General features: G+C 46.1%; 1 protein-coding gene across 7 annotated transcripts; it reads right to left on the minus strand.

The window, feature by feature from the left end:
* Window positions 1-1,445: 1,445 nt before the first annotated feature.
* On the minus strand, window positions 1,446-22,547 carry si:ch211-160o17.4 (homeodomain-interacting protein kinase 1). Of its 7 annotated transcripts, none has more exons than XM_034532324.1 (18): window positions 22,296-22,547; window positions 20,176-20,867; window positions 19,598-19,789; window positions 19,332-19,513; window positions 19,086-19,209; window positions 18,843-18,962; window positions 18,569-18,655; window positions 18,294-18,478; window positions 18,068-18,218; window positions 17,797-17,983; window positions 17,521-17,654; window positions 15,205-15,339; window positions 14,256-14,416; window positions 13,889-13,960; window positions 13,509-13,673; window positions 13,138-13,352; window positions 12,942-13,054; window positions 1,446-2,995 (listed from the first exon to the last, which is right to left on the minus strand). In XM_034532324.1, exons 2-18 carry the CDS (start codon window positions 20,863-20,865, stop codon window positions 2,552-2,554), a joined length of 3,357 nt encoding a protein of 1,118 aa, XP_034388215.1. In that variant the 5' UTR covers window positions 20,866-20,867; window positions 22,296-22,547; the 3' UTR covers window positions 1,446-2,551. The 7 variants fall into 7 exon arrangements, with proteins under 7 accessions (XP_034388215.1, XP_034388218.1, XP_034388217.1 ...); XM_034532327.1 differs by lacking the exon at window positions 22,296-22,547 and adding an exon at window positions 21,746-22,220 and having other exon boundaries at window positions 14,256-14,413; window positions 17,536-17,654; XM_034532326.1 differs by lacking the exon at window positions 22,296-22,547 and adding an exon at window positions 21,746-22,220 and having other exon boundaries at window positions 17,536-17,654.
* Window positions 22,548-23,169: the final 622 nt, after the last annotated feature.

A 23,169-nucleotide genomic window follows, 5' to 3' on the forward strand; every position in this document is an offset into this window, starting at 1 on the left:
TGTTCTCAAATTCTTTATATAAATCTATATTTAATAAAACGTGTCTGCTGAACTTATCGGTGAACTGAAGTTGATCTGATTTATTTATTGAACAGGCCGTGTTTTTAATAGTTGTTCAACATCTCTTGGCTGGAGTTGTTTTCCTTCTATTGATATAAATACTTTTACATATGAAAAGTATTTTGTAAAGATATATGTGTGCTTTAAAATAAGTTATTTGATAAAGAAAAGTTAATCTGCTGAATTTAACAATGGGAATACACAACTGAATGATAAACAACACATTTATTCACGGAGTAAACAACTTTTTTTATCAGGAGTTGGTTTTCTCTAATCAAAATTCACTTTGTATTTGTTTACATATGTGGAAGAAAATAAGATGAAAAGCAAGACTCTCTTTTCCCTTAATGCACCAGAGTTTAAAATCCTACTAGTGTGCCATAACATTTCATATAAAGTATTGGTAGTTTGTCTTTCTTGTTCCTGTGCCGATCGATGTGAGGGTCAAAGGTCAGAGGATGTTCTAGTGTACATTTCATTTAGCTGACGCGTTCATCCAAAGCGACTTACAAGTGCGAACTCAGAACAAGAATCAAGAAAGTGCTACAAAGTGCTAATAAAGTGATATAAAGTGCTACAAAGTGCCACAAGTAAATGCCATTACAGTGGTACTAAAGTGCTACACAATGCTAATAACGTGCTACTTAAGTGCTACAATGTGCTACTAAAGTATCACAAAGTGCTATTAAAGTATCACAAAGTGCTATTAAAGTATCACAAAGTGCTAATAAAGTGCCTCAAAGTGCTACTAAAGTGCTACAAAGTGCTAATAAAGTGCCTCAAAGTGGTACATACACAAGCCGATTGGCAGATGCGGAGTGAACAGCCGGGGTGTGAGGGGTGTGAGGGGTGTGAGGGGTTGGCCACTGGTAACCAGTGAAGGCAGCGGAGGAGAGTGGGTGAATTCAGGATGAAGACCAGTGAGCCTGCTGCCTTCTGGAGGAGCTGCAGGGGGCGTTACAGGACTGGAGGCGTGACATCAGAGACAGAAAAGTACACTTTTTAAAATGTAAATGCTTATATTTTACACAGTTTGCATTATATATTTGTGGTTTTATGTTCCTGGATATAATCCTTATATATTGAATGTAAACAGACAAGAAGATTGGTTTAAGACGAGACACTTTGTGTTCTGTGCTCGTGTTGAAGGTTAATTGCCGTCACTCTTATACTCGTTACAATATCCACTAATTGATTTGTTCAGTTCTTTCCCATCCGGATGAATTCATGGTGAAGGAGTTTGCTTTGGTTGTAGAAGTCAGATTATGAGGCATCATGAAGTCAAGCTGTCCCACGCTGTATAGATGCATTTCAATGTCTTTGTAGTGAACAGCTCCACTACAACACTAAGGATTCATCAAGGTGAGGAATAATTAAACAAAACGTTGTGAATATGTGGTTATTTTTATTGAAAACAGTAACAGTGGATTATTTGAGCTGAAACCTTTTTTCCCTGAATTAGTTCTACCGAATAGACTCTTAACTATACTATGTTAAGGTGAAATACAGTTAAATATTCAGACATTACAACACAAAACTGATGCAAACAGCATTCAGAACCCACAGAAACAGCTGTGAGGGCCGACTCATGTGTGAGCAGCAGGATCTCAACCTTTTATAATCAGACGGGGGGGGGGGGGGGGGTTCACATGGATGTTTAGCAGACAGCACAACCTTTGACCTTTGTAAGAAAGGTACCTGTGAACAGATACAGAGTACTTCATTTAGTGTCACGGTACCCCCCCCCCCATATAAAGACAGCTCAAACTGGCCATAAATCGGGTTTATAATTGAGGTCCTACACAATCGGTATTCACTCTCCACGGGGCAGAAAACAAGGTTAATAACTCAAAACTAAATTAAAACAAGGTTTCTCGCGTCACTCCGCTGTACTTCAATACATTCAGCACTCAAGTTGATGCAGTTTTTTTTTCTTCTTTTAAAAAAAGGTTTCTATTGCATAAGGACATTATTAATCCTGCCTAAACACGGTCACTATATTAACAGACTATCACATGTGCACTTAAATTAACACGTATCCATCACAGTTTTCACCACAGCTTTTCTCTTATTCAACATCTTCATGGACCTTCCTTTCCCACACGGACAAAACATAATTTAAAACATAGTAATAGACATATTTGTGATTAATCAGACACGTTATTATGAGAGTTAAAACACACCGGGTTAGTGTGAAGCACGAGGAGGAAGGAGGACGAGCAGCTGGCTGCAGGAGGATCATCTCTCTCCTCAGAAGCCTCCAGAGGAACAGGCGTGAGCACGTTGACATGATTATACATAAGCTGGACGACATAACATCGTCAGGGGAACCATCAAATCATACAAACAATATTTCAAGAAACACAAGCGACCCAAAAGAGCGTGTAAATGAGTAGGAGGTGCAGCGCCGCGTTTGAGTCGAAAGCAGCAAACAAACAGTTATTCTACCAGAATGCAGTTTACTTGGATCTTTGTTCAAGTGTGTTCCTGCCTATAGGAACGGGTACTGCGTGAGGCGCCTCGGGCTCAGCTGGTAGGCACTGTAGGCTTCGGCCCGGGGGGTCACGCTCACGTAGGGGGAACCGGTGAACTGATGCTGGTAGGCTGCTGGAAGGCCGTGCAGCAGACTACTGACGGAGTCCTTCCGACTGGCCGAGTCCCTCCTGGAGGAGGACGCGTACGTTGCTGCATAGGCGGCGGGGGAGTGTCCGTGGCCGGCGTGGCCTCGGCCGAGCAGCTGCTCCATGGCCTGAGACGCCGAGGAGAGCGCCGTGGAGGCCGGGTAGGCGTACAGGCCGGGGCCGGGCGCCGAGGCCAGGGCCGACACCTCGGGGAAGTTGTAGTGAGAGGACACGGCCGGAGGGAACGTCGACTGGCGGCGCATCGACGAGTCGCTGTGGGAACGCTCCTGAGACGAAGAGACCACCGGCTGAACCTGGAGAGAGAGGACACTCAGTGAACAGGCCACAGATCCCAGAATGCACTCTGGTTCCTGATCAGAGGACACGTGATGTTCCTTTAAGGTTAGAGGACACATGATGTTCCTTTAAGGTTTGAGGACATGTGATGTTCCTTTAAGATTAGAGGACACGTGATGTTCCTTTAAGGTTAGAGGACACGTGATGCTCCTTTAAGGTTAGAGGACACGTGATGTTCCTTTAAGATTAGAGGACACGTGATGTTCCTTTAAGGTTAGAGGACACGTGATGTTCCTTTAAGGTTAGAGGACACGTGATGTTCCTTTAAGGTTAGAGGACACGTGATGTTCCTTTAAGGTTAGACACGTGATGTTCCTTTAAGATTAGAGGACACGTGATGTTCCTTTAAGATTAGACACGTGATGTTCCTTTAAGATTAGAGGACACGTGATGTTCCTTTAAGGTTAGAGGACACGTGATGTTCCTTTAAGGTTAGAGGACACGTGATGTTCCTTTAAGATTAGAGGACACGTGATGTTCCTTTAAGGTTAGAGGACATGTGATGTTCCTTTAAGGTTAGAGGACACGTGATGTTCCTTTAAGATTAGAGGACACGTGATGTTCCTTTAAGGTTAGAGGACACGTGATGTTCCTTTAAGGTTAGAGGACACGTGATGTTCCTTTAAGGTTAGAGGACACGTGATGTTCCTTTAAGATTAGACACGTGATGTTCCTTTAAGGTTAGAGGACACGTGATGTTCCTTTAAGGTTAGAGGACACGTGATGTTCCTTTAAGATTAGAGGACACGTGATGTTCCTTTAAGGTTAGAGGACACGTGATGTTCCTTTAAGGTTAGAGGACACGTGATGTTCCTTTAAGGTTAGAGGACACGTGATGTTCCTTTAAGGTTAGACACGTGATGTTCCTTTAAGATTAGAGGACACGTGATGTTCCTTTAAGATTAGACACGTGATGTTCCTTTAAGATTAGAGGACACGTGATGTTCCTTTAAGGTTAGAGGACACGTGATGTTCCTTTAAGGTTAGAGGACACGTGATGTTCCTTTAAGGTTAGAGGACACGTGATGTTCCTTTAAGGTTAGAGGACATGTGATGTTCCTTTAAGGTTAGAGGACACGTGATGTTCCTTTAAGATTAGAGGACACGTGATGTTCCTTTAAGGTTAGAGGACACGTGATGTTCCTTTAAGGTTAGACACGTGATGTTCCTTTAAGGTTAGAGGACACGTGATGTTCCTTTAAGATTAGAGGACACGTGATGTTCCTTTAAGGTTAGAGGACACGTGATGTTCCTTTAAGGTTAGAGGACACGTGATGTTCCTTTAAGGTTAGAGGACACGTGATGTTCCTTTAAGATTAGACACGTGATGTTGCTTTAAGGTTATAGGACACGTGATGTTCCTTTAAGGTTAGAGGACACGTGATGTTCCTTTAAGGTTAGAGGACACGTGATGTTCCTTTAAGATTAGAGGACACGTGATGTTCCTTTAAGGTTAGAGGACACGTGATGTTCCTTTAAGGTTAGAGGACACGTGATGTTCCTTTAAGGTTAGAGGACACGTGATGTTCCTTTAAGGTTAGACACGTGATGTTCCTTTAAGATTAGAGGACACGTGATGTTCCTTTAAGATTAGACACGTGATGTTCCTTTAAGATTAGACACGTGATGTTCCTTTAAGATTAGAGGACACGTGATGTTCCTTTAAGGTTAGAGGACACGTGATGTTCCTTTAAGGTTAGAGGACACGTGATGTTCCTTTAAGATTAGAGGACACGTGATGTTCCTTTAAGGTTAGAGGACACGTGATGTTCCTTTAAGGTTAGAGGACACGTGATGTTCCTTTAAGATTAGAGGACACGTGATGTTCCTTTAAGGTTAGAGGACACGTGATGTTCCTTTAAGGTTAGACACGTGATGTTCCTTTAAGGTTAGAGGACACGTGATGTTCCTTTAAGATTAGAGGACACGTGATGTTCCTTTAAGGTTAGAGGACACGTGATGTTCCTTTAAGGTTAGAGGACACGTGATGTTCCTTTAAGGTTAGAGGACACGTGATGTTCCTTTAAGATTAGAGGACACGTGATGTTCCTTTAAGGTTAGAGGACACGTGATGTTCCTTTAAGGTTAGAGGACACGTGATGTTCCTTTAAGGTTAGAGGACACGTGATGTTCCTTTAAGGTTAGAGGACACGTGATGTTCCTTTAAGGTTAGAGGACACGTGATGTTCCTTTAAGGTTAGAGGACACGTGATGTTCCTTTAAGGTTAGAGGACATGTGATGTTCCTTTAAGATTAGACACGTGATGTTCCTTTAAGGTTAGAGGACATGTGATGTTCCTTTAAGGTTAGAGGACACGTGATGTTCCTTTAAGATTAGACACGTGATGTTCCTTTAAGGTTAGAGGACATGTGATGTTCCTTTAAGGTTAGAGGACATGTGATGTTCCTTTAAGATTAGACACGTGATGTTCCTTTAAGGTTAGACACGTGATGTTCCTTTAAGGTTAGAGAACACGTGATGTTCCTTTAAGATTAGACACGTGATGTTCCTTTAAGGTTAGAGGACACGTGATGTTCCTTTAAGATTAGAGGACACGTGATGTTCCTTTAAGGTTAGAGGACACGTGATGTTCCTTTAAGGTTAGAGGACACGTGATGTTCCTTTAAGGTTAGAGGACACGTGATGTTCCTTTAAGATTAGAGGACACGTGATGCTCCTTTAAGGTTAGAGGACACGTGATGTTCCTTTAAGGTTAGAGGACACGTGATGTTCCTTTAAGGTTAGAGGACATGTGATGTTCCTTTAAGGTTAGAGGACACGTGATGTTCCTTTAAGGTTAGAGGACACGTGATGTTCCTTTAAGGTTAGAGGACACGTGATGCTCCTTTAAGGTTAGAGGACACGTGATGTTCCTTTAAGGTTAGAGGACACGTGATGTTCCTTTAAGGTTAGACACGTGATGTTCCTTTAAGGTTAGAGGACACGTGATGTTCCTTTAAGATTAGAGGACACGTGATGTTCCTTTAAGGTTAGAGGACACGTGATGTTCCTTTAAGGTTAGAGGACACGTGATGTTCCTTTAAGGTTAGAGGACACGTGATGTTCCTTTAAGATTAGACACGTGATGTTGCTTTAAGGTTAGAGGACACGTGATGTTCCTTTAAGGTTAGAGGACACGTGATGTTCCTTTAAGGTTAGAGGACACGTGATGTTCCTTTAAGGTTAGAGGACACGTGATGTTCCTTTAAGATTAGAGGACACGTGATGTTCCTTTAAGGTTAGAGGACACGTGATGTTCCTTTAAGGTTAGAGGACACGTGATGTTCCTTTAAGGTTAGAGGACACGTGATGTTCCTTTAAGGTTAGAGGACACGTGATGTTCCTTTAAGGTTAGACACGTGATGTTCCTTTAAGGTTAGAGGACACGTGATGTTCCTTTAAGATTAGAGGACACGTGATGTTCCTTTAAGGTTAGAGGACACGTGATGTTCCTTTAAGGTTAGAGGACACGTGATGTTCCTTTAAGGTTAGAGGACACGTGATGTTCCTTTAAGGTTAGAGGACACGTGATGTTCCTTTAAGGTTAGAGGACATGTGATGTTCCTTTAAGGTTAGAGGACACGTGATGTTCCTTTAAGATTAGAGGACACGTGATGTTCCTTTAAGGTTAGAGGACACGTGATGTTCCTTTAAGGTTAGAGGACACGTGATGTTCCTTTAAGGTTAGAGGACACGTGATGTTCCTTTAAGGTTAGAGGACACGTGATGTTCCTTTAAGGTTAGAGGACATGTGATGTTCCTTTAAGATTAGACACGTGATGTTCCTTTAAGGTTAGAGGACATGTGATGTTCCTTTAAGATTAGACACGTGATGTTCCTTTAAGGTTAGACACGTGATGTTCCTTTAAGGTTAGAGGACACGTGATGTTCCTTTAAGGTTAGAGGACACGTGATGTTCCTTTAAGATTAGAGGACACGTGATGTTCCTTTAAGGTTAGAGGACACGTGATGTTCCTTTAAGGTTAGAGGACACGTGATGTTCCTTTAAGGTTAGAGGACACGTGATGTTCCTTTAAGATTAGAGGACACGTGATGTTCCTTTAAGGTTAGAGGACACGTGATGTTCCTTTAAGGTTAGAGGACACGTGATGTTCCTTTAAGGTTAGAGGACACGTGATGTTCCTTTAAGGTTAGAGGACACGTGATGTTCCTTTAAGGTTAGAGGACACGTGATGTTCCTTTAAGGTTAGAGGACACGTGATGTTCCTTTAAGGTTAGAGGACATGTGATGTTCCTTTAAGATTAGACACGTGATGTTCCTTTAAGGTTAGAGGACATGTGATGTTCCTTTAAGATTAGACACGTGATGTTCCTTTAAGGTTAGACACGTGATGTTCCTTTAAGGTTAGAGAACACGTGATGTTCCTTTAAGATTAGACACGTGATGTTCCTTTAAGGTTAGAGGACACGTGATGTTCCTTTAAGATTAGAGGACACGTGATGTTCCTTTAAGGTTAGAGGACACGTGATGTTCCTTTAAGGTTAGAGGACACGTGATGTTCCTTTAAGGTTAGAGGACACGTGATGTTCCTTTAAGGTTAGAGGACACGTGATGTTCCTTTAAGATTAGAGGACACGTGATGCTCCTTTAAGGTTAGAGGACACGTGATGTTCCTTTAAGGTTAGAGGACACGTGATGTTCCTTTAAGGTTAGAGGACACGTGATGCTCCTTTAAGGTTAGAGGACACGTGATGTTCCTTTAAGGTTAGAGGACACGTGATGTTCCTTTAAGGTTAGAGGACACGTGATGTTCCTTTAAGGTTAGAGGACATGTGATGTTCCTTTAAGGTTAGAGGACACGTGATGTTCCTTTAAGATTAGAGGACACGTGATGTTCCTTTAAGGTTAGAGGACACGTGATGTTCCTTTAAGGTTAGACACGTGATGTTCCTTTAAGGTTAGAGGACACGTGATGTTCCTTTAAGATTAGAGGACACGTGATGTTCCTTTAAGGTTAGAGGACACGTGATGTTCCTTTAAGGTTAGAGGACACGTGATGTTCCTTTAAGGTTAGAGGACACGTGATGTTCCTTTAAGATTAGACACGTGATGTTGCTTTAAGGTTAGAGGACACGTGATGTTCCTTTAAGGTTAGAGGACACGTGATGTTCCTTTAAGGTTAGAGGACACGTGATGTTCCTTTAAGGTTAGAGGACACGTGATGTTCCTTTAAGATTAGAGGACACGTGATGTTCCTTTAAGGTTAGAGGACACGTGATGTTCCTTTAAGGTTAGAGGACACGTGATGTTCCTTTAAGGTTAGAGGACACGTGATGTTCCTTTAAGGTTAGAGGACACGTGATGTTCCTTTAAGGTTAGAGGACACGTGATGTTCCTTTAAGGTTAGAGGACACGTGATGTTCCTTTAAGATTAGAGGACACGTGATGTTCCTTTAAGATTAGAGGACACGTGATGTTCCTTTAAGGTTAGAGGACACGTGATGTTCCTTTAAGGTTAGAGGACACGTGATGTTCCTTTAAGGTTAGAGGACACGTGATGTTCCTTTAAGATTAGAGGACACGTGATGTTCCTTTAAGGTTAGAGGACACGTGATGTTCCTTTAAGGTTAGACACGTGATGTTCCTTTAAGGTTAGAGGACACGTGATGTTCCTTTAAGATTAGAGGACACGTGATGTTCCTTTAAGGTTAGAGGACACGTGATGTTCCTTTAAGGTTAGAGGACACGTGATGTTCCTTTAAGGTTAGAGGACACGTGATGTTCCTTTAAGATTAGACACGTGATGTTGCTTTAAGGTTAGAGGACACGTGATGTTCCTTTAAGGTTAGAGGACACGTGATGTTCCTTTAAGGTTAGAGGACACGTGATGTTCCTTTAAGGTTAGAGGACACGTGATGTTCCTTTAAGATTAGAGGACACGTGATGTTCCTTTAAGGTTAGAGGACACGTGATGTTCCTTTAAGGTTAGAGGACACGTGATGTTCCTTTAAGGTTAGAGGACACGTGATGTTCCTTTAAGGTTAGAGGACACGTGATGTTCCTTTAAGGTTAGAGGACACGTGATGTTCCTTTAAGATTAGAGGACACGTGATGTTCCTTTAAGATTAGAGGACACGTGATGTTCCTTTAAGGTTAGAGGACACGTGATGTTCCTTTAAGGTTAGAGGTCACGTGATGTTCCTTTAAGGTTAGAGGACACGTGATGTTCCTTTAAGATTAGAGGACACGTGATGTTCCTTTAAGGTTAGAGGACACGTGATGTTCCTTTAAGGTTAGAGGACACGTGATGTTCCTTTAAGGTTAGAGGACACGTGATGTTCCTTTAAGATTAGAGGACACGTGATGTTCCTTTAAGGTTAGAGGACACGTGATGTTCCTTTAAGGTTAGAGGACACGTGATGTTCCTTTAAGGTTAGAGGACACGTGATGTTCCTTTAAGGTTAGAGGACACGTGATGTTCCTTTAAGGTTAGAGGACACGTGATGTTCCTTTAAGGTTAGAGGACACGTGATGTTCCTTTAAGGTTAGAGGACATGTGATGTTCCTTTAAGATTAGACACGTGATGTTCCTTTAAGGTTAGAGGACATGTGATGTTCCTTTAAGATTAGACACGTGATGTTCCTTTAAGGTTAGACACGTGATGTTCCTTTAAGGTTAGAGAACACGTGATGTTCCTTTAAGATTAGACACGTGATGTTCCTTTAAGGTTAGAGGACACGTGATGTTCCTTTAAGATTAGAGGACACGTGATGTTCCTTTAAGGTTAGAGGACACGTGATGTTCCTTTAAGGTTAGAGGACACGTGATGTTCCTTTAAGGTTAGAGGACACGTGATGTTCCTTTAAGATTAGACACGTGATGTTCCTTTAAGGTTAGAGGACACGTGATGTTCCTTTAAGGTTAGAGGACACGTGATGTTCCTTTAAGGTTAGACACGTGATGTTCCTTTAAGGTTAGAGGACATGTGATGTTCCTTTAAGATTAGACACGTGATGTTCCTTTAAGGTTAGAGGACACGTGATGTTCCTTTAAGATTAGAGGACACGTGATGTTCCTTTAAGGTTAGAGGACATGTGATGTTCCTTTAAGGTTAGACACGTGATGTTCCTTTAAGGTTAGACACGTGATGTTCCTTTAAGGTTAGAGGACATGTGATGTTCCTTTAAGGTTAGAGGACACGTGATGTTCCTTTAAGATTAGAGGACACGTGATGCTCCTTTAAGGTTAGAGGACACGTGATGTTCCTTTAAGGTTAGAGGACACGTGATGTTCCTTTAAGGTTAGAGGACACGTGATGCTCCTTTAAGGTTAGAGGACACGTGATGCTCCTTTAAGGTTAGAGGACACGTGATGTTCCTTTAAGGTTAGAGGACACGTGATGTTCCTTTAAGGTTAGAGGACACGTGATGTTCCTTTAAGGTTAGAGGACACGTGATGTTCCTTTAAGGTTAGAGGACACGTGATGTTCCTTTAAGGTTAGAGGACACGTGATGTTCCTTTAAGGTTAGAGGACATGTGATGTTCCTTTAAGATTAGACACGTGATGTTCCTTTAAGGTTAGAGGACATGTGATGTTCCTTTAAGATTAGACACGTGATGTTCCTTTAAGGTTAGACACGTGATGTTCCTTTAAGGTTAGAGAACACGTGATGTTCCTTTAAGATTAGACACGTGATGTTCCTTTAAGGTTAGAGGACACGTGATGTTCCTTTAAGATTAGAGGACACGTGATGTTCCTTTAAGGTTAGAGGACACGTGATGTTCCTTTAAGGTTAGAGGACACGTGATGTTCCTTTAAGGTTAGAGGACATGTGATGTTCCTTTAAGGTTAGAGGACACGTGATGTTCCTTTAAGATTAGAGGACACGTGATGCTCCTTTAAGGTTAGAGGACACGTGATGTTCCTTTAAGGTTAGAGGACACGTGATGTTCCTTTAAGGTTAGAGGACACGTGATGCTCCTTTAAGGTTAGAGGACACGTGATGTTCCTTTAAGGTTAGAGGACACGTGATGTTCCTTTAAGGTTAGAGGACACGTGATGTTCCTTTAAGGTTAGAGGACATGTGATGTTCCTTTAAGGTTAGAGGACACGTGATGTTCCTTTAAGATTAGAGGACACGTGATGTTCCTTTAAGGTTAGAGGACACGTGATGTTCCTTTAAGGTTAGACACGTGATGTTCCTTTAAGGTTAGAGGACACGTGATGTTCCTTTAAGATTAGAGGACACGTGATGTTCCTTTAAGGTTAGAGGACACGTGATGTTCCTTTAAGGTTAGAGGACACGTGATGTTCCTTTAAGGTTAGAGGACACGTGATGTTCCTTTAAGATTAGACACGTGATGTTGCTTTAAGGTTAGAGGACACGTGATGTTGCTTTAAGGTTAGAGGACACGTGATGTTCCTTTAAGGTTAGAGGACACGTGATGTTCCTTTAAGGTTAGAGGACACGTGATGTTCCTTTAAGATTAGAGGACACGTGATGTTCCTTTAAGATTAGAGGACACGTGATGTTCCTTTAAGGTTAGAGGACACGTGATGTTCCTTTAAGGTTAGAGGACACGTGATGTTCCTTTAAGGTTAGAGGACACGTGATGTTCCTTTAAGGTTAGACACGTGATGTTCCTTTAAGATTAGAGGACACGTGATGTTCCTTTAAGATTAGACACGTGATGTTCCTTTAAGATTAGAGGACACGTGATGTTCCTTTAAGGTTAGAGGACACGTGATGTTCCTTTAAGGTTAGAGGACACGTGATGTTCCTTTAAGATTAGAGGACACGTGATGTTCCTTTAAGGTTAGAGGACATGTGATGTTCCTTTAAGGTTAGAGGACACGTGATGTTCCTTTAAGGTTAGAGGACACGTGATGTTCCTTTAAGATTAGAGGACATGTGATGTTCCTTTAAGGTTAGAGGACACGTGATGTTCCTTTAAGGTTAGAGGACACGTGATGTTCCTTTAAGGTTAGACACGTGATGTTCCTTTAAGATTAGAGAACACTTGATGGTTCCTTGAAGATCAGAGAACACGTGATGGTTCCTTCAAATGGAACACGTCTCATGAATCAGACACAATTCACATTGAAACACTCCTCGGCCTTTTGACGAAGCCCCGCCTCCTCGTGACCTCTCGTCACATGTTGCTTTGACCTCCTGAAGAAGGTGAACGGAGTCATGAGCGCTTTAGATGGATGTGTACATGCAACTGGATGATCGAGACTTATTGTACATAACACGGTGTGTTAGTTTGTTGCTGTTGTTGTTGTTGTTTATCCTCGCCTCCATGTACTTCAAAGTCACCAATGATTTACTCCGTGTTCAGATCCTATACGTGTACATGCAGACTGTCGTCTGTCATGACACAGTTTGTCCAGCAGGGGGCATTTACACACTTTACTAGTTTACTTCTGTGCAGCTGGTGAGAATCAGATTGTCGTCAGCTGTTTTCAGTTTGTATTGGTGCATGATGGAATGAACCATAAGTGTTGTACTCACAAACATGAAGAAAACTAAGATATATGCACAAGTGAAAACTACTGAGGCGGTTTCTTTAACGCGAGCCGTGTGTCCGGAGTTCGGCTCAGCATTGACGACATTTAGTGAAATAGTACTTTGAGTTTTATTGGTTTATATCATATGGAATAGTTATGGCTCACTGCTGGTTTGAATGTGATAAATGAGAAAGAGTTTGACACTTTGTAATTCTTTCATTCTTAAAATAAAGATTTAAAGAATTCTTGTATTAATAAATAGAAAGTCCTGGTTTGGCATCTTGCGTGAAAACATCGATATGTCTTTTGCAACGTGTGATATTCCTCGCGGCCTGAAGCTGCTTCCTTTCTTACCAGTGAACCTGCCGTTTGAATGCATTTCACTTTGATGGCATTAAACATAAAAGGGCGCCCACAAGAGGCCTCACCTGGCTGAGGTTCAGGGGGTGAGACTGGCTCGGCACCGGCCCGTGGCGCTCCGCGCTCTCCCCCGAGCCGCAGGGCTGCCGGTTGGAGGATCTCTTAGGCTTCATGTAGGTCACTGAATTAAAATGTAATAAGCATTACATTATAAGGCTAGCACCCCGACTAGAATGAACTTCTGATCACACACACGACTCTTACCCGTCTCCGGGCGTCCACGGGGAGCAGCCCCTCTCTCGGAGCCCTGGGTTTTGACTGAAGGCGCCACCACCGCCAGAGACTTGGCCTGGCGCGATGACGCGCTGCTCGCTGGGTTCAGTGTGCGAGGCAGAGGAGTCAGGGGGCTGGCGGTGGAGGAGTCGGAGTCGTGCACCGTCACACAGCTGATGACGTTAGCGCGCTGGCTCAGACCAACGCTGCGTAAACAGACACGAGGGAAACGTTCAGAGAGAGTGCATCCCGTTGTCATGACGATGGTGCCGGGTCGCAGGTCGTTGGAACGCAAATATTTGACGAGCGCTGTTGCATCCAGTATATAAATAAATAAAGTTTCAGGAGTATCTTTTCCTCACCTGGCGGGGTGGAACTTGCGCTCATCCTCCGTGTCAGTGTCACTGTGGATGGTGATGATGCTGACCGCTGGGCTGGGCGTGTCCGAGATGACGATTGGCTGAGACCAGGTGGCACTGAGCGGAGTCACGCCGCTGCTGGCGAGTAACGATGCAGTGGAGATCCCCCTGGACAGAAACAATGGGAGGGTTCAGCGCCATCCAAGATCAAAAACCACAATATAAAGTAGTCTTGCTCCTCTTGAGAAGTTGTTTACATGACAAACTGATGAACCGACATCTACCAAGTAATAAATACTAATATTTGTAAACATCACAGAAATGTCTTTAAGTGATAAACAGCAGCCGTCTGTTGGTGTGAGACTCTGCAGGACTCGACGTACCTGTTTCTGTTCTCTCCCCGTCTGGCCTTCACCTTCTTCCTCTCCTGCTGGGTCCTGGTCTGGGTGGAGCTCCTGTGAGGCCAAAGGTCAAACAAGTCAGAGGAGGAACCACCACAACAAATAAACACAAAGAAAGATCACACCACCACAGTATAACCGTTATATTAATTATTTAATGTCCAAACTGGTGCATATTGATGACAATGTGTCCTATGAAATAAGACGCACCATTTTAAGCATGCGCGTGTAAAAAGAAGTATCCTTGAGCAAGATACTTTTTTCAAACTTAAATGCATGTCTTCATAAAAAGAAGAAGGGCGACCCTCTCAAACAGTAAAATGAGAAGACGCTCGTTCTTTGTGGGCACCTCCAGCTGTGGCCCTGCTGCGTAGAAGCACTCGAGTGACGCGCTTCAAGCGGCGCTTCAGGAACAGCTGACTGATGGGCGGCGCTGTGGATGGCCACGCCTGGGACCTGCTGCCATGACGACGGGATGAGGATCTGCTGAGTGCCAGTGGGCCAGGCCTGCTGAGGAGAACCACAGACACCCACACGTTAGCACATGTAATATTAAGGATTAGCTGGAGTCAACACAACGATATGAAGCCGAGTGGGCCGGACTAACGGAGCCATGCCAAGAAATAAACCAACACCGATTGGCCGAACTCGTCAACAGGCAGAAGCACAGAGAGAAGCGAGCACCCTCTCCCAAGCCATTCTCCATCATACACAAGATGATACCATGCAAAGCAGACAATGAGGCGCAGGCAGTAAACACAGGGCCGTCTGTTAAAGAAGGAAAGATTAGTTCATCTGAGAAGGTTCTGGGGCTGAAACAAAAGATGTCAGAGAGTCTTCAGAGTCTCTGTGGCTGCAGCCTCCTGAGCTGAACACCCGGAAGGAGGGACGCCGCAAGCAAAGCAAGGACTGACGCATGCGCCGCATGCGCCGCATGCCCTCAGCACACCTACGGAGAAGGCTGTGGGGGAAGTCAACAGTGGTGAATGATGTCCTGGAGTGGAACAGGTTTGGTGCATTTTGTCAACTTAAGGTCACAAAGGGAATTTAAAAAAAGGATAATGTGATTCAAGAGTTTGATTGTCTGACAACAACAAGCACGGAGCAGCCTGGATTCTGCTAGTGAAAAGGCAAATGAGAGAATAGTATGCATATATTAAAGACGGCTGTGACAGAGTCACATTGCAAACAAATGAAGAGGAAAATAAAAATAGAAAGGCAGAGTGGGCGGGAAGAGATGCCTTGTTAGTGGTAGCAGTGTGTGCACGTGAATGAGTTTCTTCAGGGATGTCCTTTACCAGCACGGTGGCTGTGTGCTCCAGGAGGGTGGGCCGACCCACCCCGGTGCCCAGCCCGAGGGGGAGAGAATACTGGGGGGCTATGCCTGCTGAGGGGGGGTGCAGGGTGGCCACCATCAGGGGTGTGCAGGAACCCTGGAGGAGGGAGGGAGGATAGGGGAAATGTCCATTAAAGGCTCCGAGGAGACGCACACAAGACCCACCGGCCACCATCTGGACACCTGACCTCGGCAGAGTCGTCCTTTTTTAAGCAAATGGCAATTAAGAAGCTTTTGGACCCATCTGGCCTCCACCCCAGATAGGACCCATCTGGCCTCCACCCCAGATAGGACCCATCTGGCCTACACCCCAGATAGGACACATCTGGCCTCCACCCCAGATAGGACCCATCTGGCCTCCACCCCAGATAGGACACATCTGGCCTCCACCCCAGATAGGACACATCTGGCCTACACCCCAGATAGGACACATCTGGCCTACACCCCAGATAGGACACATCTGGCCTACACCCCAGATAGGACCCATCTGGCCTCCACCCCAGATAGGACCCATCTGGCCTCCACCCCAGATAGGACCCATCTGGCCTCCACCCCAGATAGGACACATCTGGCCTCCACCCCAGATAGGACACATCTGGCCTACACCCCAGATAGGACACATCTGGCCTCCACCCCAGATAGGACACATCTGGCCTCCACCCCAGATAGGACACATCTGGCCTACACCCCAGATAGGACCCATCTGGCCTACACCCCAGATAGGACACATCTGGCCTACACCCCAGATAGGACACATCTGGCCTACACCCCAGATAGGACCCATCTGGCCTCCACCCCAGATAGGACCCATCTGGCCTCCACCCCAGATAGGACCCATCTGGCCTCCACCCCAGATAGGACCCATCTGGCCTCCACCCCAGATAGGACCCATCTGGCCTCCACCCCAGATAGGACCCATCTGGCCTACACCCCAGATAGGACACATCTGGCCTACACCCCAGATAGGACCCATCTGGCCTACACCCCAGATAGGACCCATCTGGCCTACACCCCAGATAGGACACATCTGGCCTACACCCCAGATAGGACACATCTGGCCTACACCCCAGATAGGACACATCTGGCCTACACCCCAGATAGGACACATCTGGCCTACACCCCAGATAGGACACATCTGGCCTACACCCCAGATAGGACACATCTGGCCTACACCCCAGATAGGACCCATCTGGCCTCCACCCCAGATAGGACCCATCTGGCCTCCACCCCAGATAGGACCCATCTGGCCTCCACCCCAGATAGGACACATCTGGCCTCCACCCCAGATAGGACCCATCTGGCCTCCACCCCAGATAGGACACATCTGGCCTCCACCCCAGATAGGACCCATCTGGCCTCCACCCCAGATAGGACCCATCTGGCCTACACCCCAGATAGGACACATCTGGCCTACACCCCAGATAGGACACATCTGGCCTACACCCCAGATAGGACCCATCTGGCCTACACCCCAGATAGGACCCATCTGGCCTCCACCCCAGATAGGACCCATCTGGCCTCCACCCCAGATAGGACCCATCTGGCCTCCACCCCAGATAGGACCCATCTGGCCTCCACCCCAGATAGGACACATCTGGCCTCCACCCCAGATAGGACCCATCTGGCCTCCACCCCAGATAGGACACATCTGGCCTCCACCCCAGATAGGACACATCTGGCCTACACCCCAGATAGGACACATCTGGCCTACACCCCAGATAGGACACATCTGGCCTACACCCCAGATAGGAGACTGGGAATAAGAGGCCCTGAATGCATCAGTCCTGGAAGCAAATACAAGGCAACAAACAACAGCATGGACTATATACAAGTCAAATCTTTAGTAAGTCAGGGGTATAAAAGGAATTTAAACAAACAATATCTCTGCTGAAAGCAAACCTTTACATTGAGGACAACTCTCAACCTGGTTCCCTGTAAACTGGCTCGCTCTGCTGGCAGCAAAGAGAGGTGGGAATAAGAGGAGGAGACATTTTGGATGCACTTGTATCTTTGAAGGAGCAGAACTGGGCTCCGTTGCTCTCAGCAGAGTTTAGGTTTCTAAATGACAGACGACAAAGGAAATGTGTATGAAGCTGCTGGAATTGAAGCCACCTGCCATCAGTATACGATGCTGTGAGTCAACAACACCACATAGAAGTAGAGCTGCTGTATACGTGCATCTCCTGGAGGAGAGCCATACGTGCACGTTTCCTTTGTCCATCTTTGTCAAAGAAAGCCAAGTTTCATTTCATTCAATATGTCAAAACATCCAACACACCTTACAAGCTCGTACCTGTGTGAGCATACTGGGCTGGATCTGCAACGACTGGGCAGACTGGTTCTGAGGTACGATGGGGACAGAGTTCTCCATCCTCACAGGGAAACTGGAACTCTTACTGGATGGCTGTAGCCCTGGAAACCAACGCAACACGAGCATATCAATGAGGACCACCAGAGTTCTGATGCAGAGTAATCAACAAAGAGGAGGTCACACTGAGGACGCCCTTCTTGATAACCTAATGGGAATGAACCCGTTTCTTCTGTTATCCTTCACCTTGAATGGTGGAGGGTGGGCAGACGATGAGCGTCTGCTGGAAGGGTTCTGTCTGGCTCAGCAGCCCAGCGGGACGCGTCGGCATGGGGACGCTTTGCTGAGCGAGCCCGGGAATGTTGATGGTCGCCTGCTGGTACAGAGCGGGCTGGTAGTTGAGCAGCGGCACCGCCCCCGCCGCAGAAGGCACCTGTCGGAGGATTCACACGCATCAATACTGCAGGAGGTGCACGTCCCTAAACACGGCTCTGATGACGCGAACAGACGGCCGGACCTGGCTGTGCTGGTTGAGCTGGCTACTGAAGGTGACGGTGAGGTTGCCCGCTGCAGCGCTGGGCACCGCGCTGGTGGAGTACAGCGGCTTGCTGCCATCGTAGGAGTTGCGGCGCTTACAGATCTCCATGTTCTGGAAGCAGGACTTCACACTGGAGAGAAGGGGGCAATTAGACGACGTCTAAATAAACGCGTGCACGTGCAGCAGCAGCGCGTCGTTCACTCACTGCGAGCTGTGGGGATAATCCATGAGGTGGCTCATCGTGACAAAGGGGTGACCCAGAGTCTTGGTGGGCGTGATCCTTTTGTCGGCGTCCAGACGGAGCATCCGCTTCAAGAGGTCTATGAACTCTCGCCGGTCAGCTTTCTCGGCCAGCATGTCCGTGCCCTCCAGATGAGAAGACAGGTTTACCTGGAATACATAGAAGGTGATAAATAGGACAAACAATATATTAGGGCATGTGGTTGTATGGAGTAAAAAGTGTGAGTGAAAGCCTTCTACCTGCATCATGTCATCCAGACAGTTGAAGATGTACTTCCTGGCCTCCTTGGACTTGATGCCCATCTCCATTTCATGCTCTGATGGAGTCTGGAAAGAAGAACCCTTTTCTGTTTTAGTACGAGTCAAAACTATTTCTTATACACTAAATGTCATCGGTATGATTTATTAAATAATTAAATTCTTTATATTTAAACATATTCAGTAATGTTCTGATATCCCCAATAGTCCTCTGAAGCCTAATTCATAATCAGATACTTAATGAGGTTCTCCTAACCTTCAGCCTCCACAGCGGGTAGCTGGAGTCGGGTCCTCGGTTGAAGAAGCGACTGGTTTTAGTTCCGGCGCTCAGCAGGTATTCTGCAGGCAGGCCTTGAGTCTGGGAGATGTACCGGATCTGGAAGCGACCAGAGAAACATCCACGTTGAGAATGAGAGACCAGCACATGGATCTGACCGCCGGCAGCAGCCTTCCAGTTTGGGGCTACACGTTGGCGTCTCTTGGTGACATCACTACTCACCTGGTCGTACTCGGAGGCTCCGGGGTAGAGGGGCCAACCCAGAAACAGCTCCGCAATCACGCAGCCCAAAGACCACATGTCGATGGCCTCGCAGAACGGCAAACCCAAAATGATCTCCGGAGCCCTGACGGCAAAGAGAGGTTAACGGTCGAGTACCGAGGAAACTGAACCACAAAGGGTTGTCACGGTAACGTGGCTCATGCGTCTCCATTCGTTCTCGTGTGTAGACCGAAGGCAGCCGCTCACCTGTAGTAGCGAGACTGTAAGTAGGTCGAGCAGACCGCTTTGGACACGTGGCTGGCGGAGCCAAAGTCGATGACCTTCACCCTGTAGGGCTGTCTGAGGGGGTCCACCAGCATGATGTTCTCGGGCTTCAGGTCTGCATGAATCAGACCGAGGCTCTTCAGTTTCATGAGCGCTGTAGCCACCTAGAGACCGCAACATGCACATGTTTATGTAAAACACGACAACATAAACAGCATGATGGCTCCACCAGTTGAAGGTCTGCCCACCTGCTGGAGGATGGGTCTGATGTGCCTCAGGGGGAGCGGGCTGAACTTGCTGTGCTTCAGGAAGTCGTACAGGTTCTGCTCCAGCATCTCAAACACCAGGCAGGTGTGACCCTTGTGCTGGAAGCATTCGTATGAACGCACAAAGTTGTACTCGTCAGCATTCTCCGCACTCAGCCGGTTTAGGATGCCCACCTGTTGGAGAGCACGTGTGACTCCATTAAAGATGATCATTCACGTTTCATAACAAGAACAATGAGTGAAGGCCAGTAACCAGAGATGAAGTTTGCTCCACAATGATTCATGCTGTGTATAATAAAATAATACACACACGATCATTTTCTATGATTTCAACGGTTCTTTAGGTTTCAAGTGAACACGTTTCAGAGGGGAGCTTCAGCCTACCTTTCACCCTGCACACTACTAGGGTCATATGATATTTGTTCTATTAACATACACTTGTTTTAACCCACTTATTCAAGTAATGGATGGAAGAGTGAGCTAAATAAAAGATATATGCAGCCCTCAGCCATCAAAGCCGGATACACAAATGTGTCACCAACTAAATCATCTTTAAATACCTCAATTTGTCCCTGACGAGCGTACGAGGGATGGTTCTTCAGGATCTTGATGGCCACGATCTCATTGGTACCCCTCTTCCAGCACTTGGCCACTTGACCAAATGTGCCTCTTCCTAAAAACTCCAGCACCTCGTAGCTGCAGGACACGGAGCAGAGGATCTCGTGCTGCACCAGCTGGTAGTCCCCTTCGCCGTTGGAGCTGCTGCTCTTGGTGGTTGGAGCCGAGTGGGGGATGGACTGGCCCGTGCCGCCGCCGGTACGGGTGGAGTAGGTTGCTGCGGGGGCGGAGAGCTCCTCCAATATTTGGACGCTGCCACATCCACTCCCGCTGCCTTCGTTGGTTTCCTCGACCTTTCTCTTCTGCCCGTGCCTGTGCCCCCTCGTTTCAGCCGCTGCCTGCTCCGCCACGCGGCGGCTGGATCCACGGGGGAGACTGCCGGTGCTGTCGGCTGCCCGCACCACCACCTGACCTCTGGAGCCGGGTGCTGCGGGGGGGAAGACCAGGGATGGCGCAAAGGGTGCCACGGCCATGGCGGGGGCAAAGGTGTATGCCGACTGGCCCGCTAGGGAGCCGTACGCGTCGGTGGTGGACACGTCCCAAACATTGCTCTCCACCTTCACCTTCTTCACGCGGCAAAAGGCACTGGAGGAGATGGAGGGAGGAGAGAAGACCTGCAGCTGGGAGCTCATAGCTGAAAAGAGTCGTGAGAATTAGATACCAAACCAAGACACTGAATCACCTTCATTGGTCTTAAGACTAGGAATAAACTATGCATAATATGCAGCATGTATTTGGTGTGCTTAGCTGAAATGAACACAGTCTAATACAACTGTCCAGCCCGTTCATATCCAGGACCAAATGTTACAGCTCCCAATATGCACATTAACAGCACCCTCAAACTACACACTGAACACCAATGAATGAAACAGAACTAACGCAGCGAATGACTGTTTCAGCCGGACTTCAGTCACATTGGATAGAAATGAAGAACATCTTCTGGTCCGGACTGTCGGACCAAACGAGTCCTTTCAAGATGAGGAATTGTGACAGCGTTTTAAAAAACGAAACAACGTATTTATCAATGAAGTCATCGCTTTAATTGATAAGCTGCAGACCTCCTTACACTGGACATGTATCCTTTACACTACAATAGGTTTAGTTAGCTGTCCCTAATAAACTGCCAACAGAGTTTAATCCAAACACAACAACAAAGCAGCAACATGTAAACACTAACGACCCATCAATGGGAGGAGAACGTTAAGCTCCCGGTCCTTTGGCTCCTCTACCGGTCTGCTCTTGGTTATAAAAGTCATTCACCATTAACGTATCTTACCATGTTATACTTCAACGTAAATCATGCACGCGACAACACCCGTAAACACATACGCGTGCACGTCATGACATAATAAAGCCGCTGTTGCACGAACAGCATTTAGAAGCAACGACGAGCTGCGAGCTTAACTTAATGAAAAGAGGATTAGTGGCTTATCGAGCTAACGTACCGTCACGTCCAGTTTAAATGGACTGCATGAACAAACTGCTTTTATGTGAGAAACTGTGGTTACATACCGGCCTGGATGTTATTACGGCGTCGAGGTTTAAATCCCACTGCAGCGCTACCCTGTTAGCTTCCTGTTAGCTCCCCGTTAGCTTCTGCTAGCTGCCTGTTAGCTCGCCGTTTACGTCCGCTAGCTCCCCGTTAGCTTCCGCTAGCTCCCCGTTAGCTTCCGCTAGCTCCCCGTTAGCTTCCGCTAGCTCCCCGTTAGCTTCCGCTAGCTCCCCGTTAGCTCCCTGCTAGCTAACGTCCGACGCTCGCTAGGCCGTCATTGTTTCTTCAGTCGATGGCGAGCCGGGCAGCGGGGAGGCCTCACAGGAGCGAGTTTCCAGAAGGAAAACGCGCAGGTGTCATAGCAATACTACACTTAATCGTCTGCTGCTAAAAAATATATACATTTGTTGATTAAAACATAATAAATTACACTCTAAAACCGCCTGCCTTCCAGCAGCAAATCCCCTTTTCACCGGAACAACCACGTCCTTATATCAGCTGCGATTCGTACGTTATTTCCGGTTACTACCGTATTTACCGTGGCGCACGGAGATGAGCGCAGCTTCTTACCGGATCTCAACGGCGACAGGCTCCGTGGTCATACGACGTCACTCTCAACGGTGTCAGGGTCGCCCCGTTGTCCCCAGAGGAGGTCCAGACACAGTCGGCACCGGGTTCACACGAGCAGGGACAAGGCAACGACGGGTTTTACGGTAAAAGGAAATGGTCGTGACGTAATGTAGAAAATACCAGTGATTTCCCGGTAGGACCAATATGTTCCACACAGCCTGGGACTGGGCCTAGAAACCACCGGGCCTACACACGACTGGGCCTTCATGACCAGTGAGGAGCTTACACCTGAGGATGCACTGAGAAGTCTGGAGGAAGAAGATCTCATGGAGGCGTGTTCACTTCTTTATCATAGATGATCTCATGCTGCACACATCTAAATATCATCTTTACATCATAGATGATCTCATGCTGCACACATCTGAATATCATCTTTACATCATAGATGATCTCATGCTGCACACATCTAAATATCATCTTTACATCATAGATGATCTCATGCTGCACACATCTGAATATCATCTTTACATCATAGATGATCTCATGCTGCACACATCTAAATATCATCTTTACATCGTAGATGATCTCATGCTGCACACATCTGAATATCATCTTTACATCATAGATGATCTCATGCTGCACACATCTAAATATCATCTTTACATCGTAGATGATCTCATGCTGCACACATCTAAATATCATCTTTACATCGTAGATGATCTCATGCTGCACACATCTGAATATCATCTTTACATCATAGATGATCTCATGCTGCACACATCTAAATATCATCTTTACATCGTAGATGATCTCATGCTGCACACATCTGAATATCATCTTTACATCATATATGATCTCATGCTGCACACATCTG

The sequence above is a fragment of the Cyclopterus lumpus genome, chromosome 5 (genome assembly GCF_009769545.1).
Source record: "Cyclopterus lumpus isolate fCycLum1 chromosome 5, fCycLum1.pri, whole genome shotgun sequence".
Lineage (NCBI taxonomy): Eukaryota > Metazoa > Chordata > Actinopteri > Perciformes > Cyclopteridae > Cyclopterus > Cyclopterus lumpus.

Coding starts and splice junctions, on each gene's coding strand:
- si:ch211-160o17.4 (XM_034532324.1), bottom strand. CDS start 20,865: ATGAGCTCCCAGCTGCAGGTCTTCTCTCCTCCCTCCATCTCCTCCAGT. Junction 18,479..18,568: donor GTCTGGATGACATGATGCAG/GTAGAAGGCTTT, acceptor TATGTATTCCAG/GTAAACCTGTCTTCTCATCT. Junction 13,055..13,137: donor CCGTGGACGCCCGGAGACGG/GTAAGAGTCGTG, acceptor ATTTTAATTCAG/TGACCTACATGAAGCCTAAG.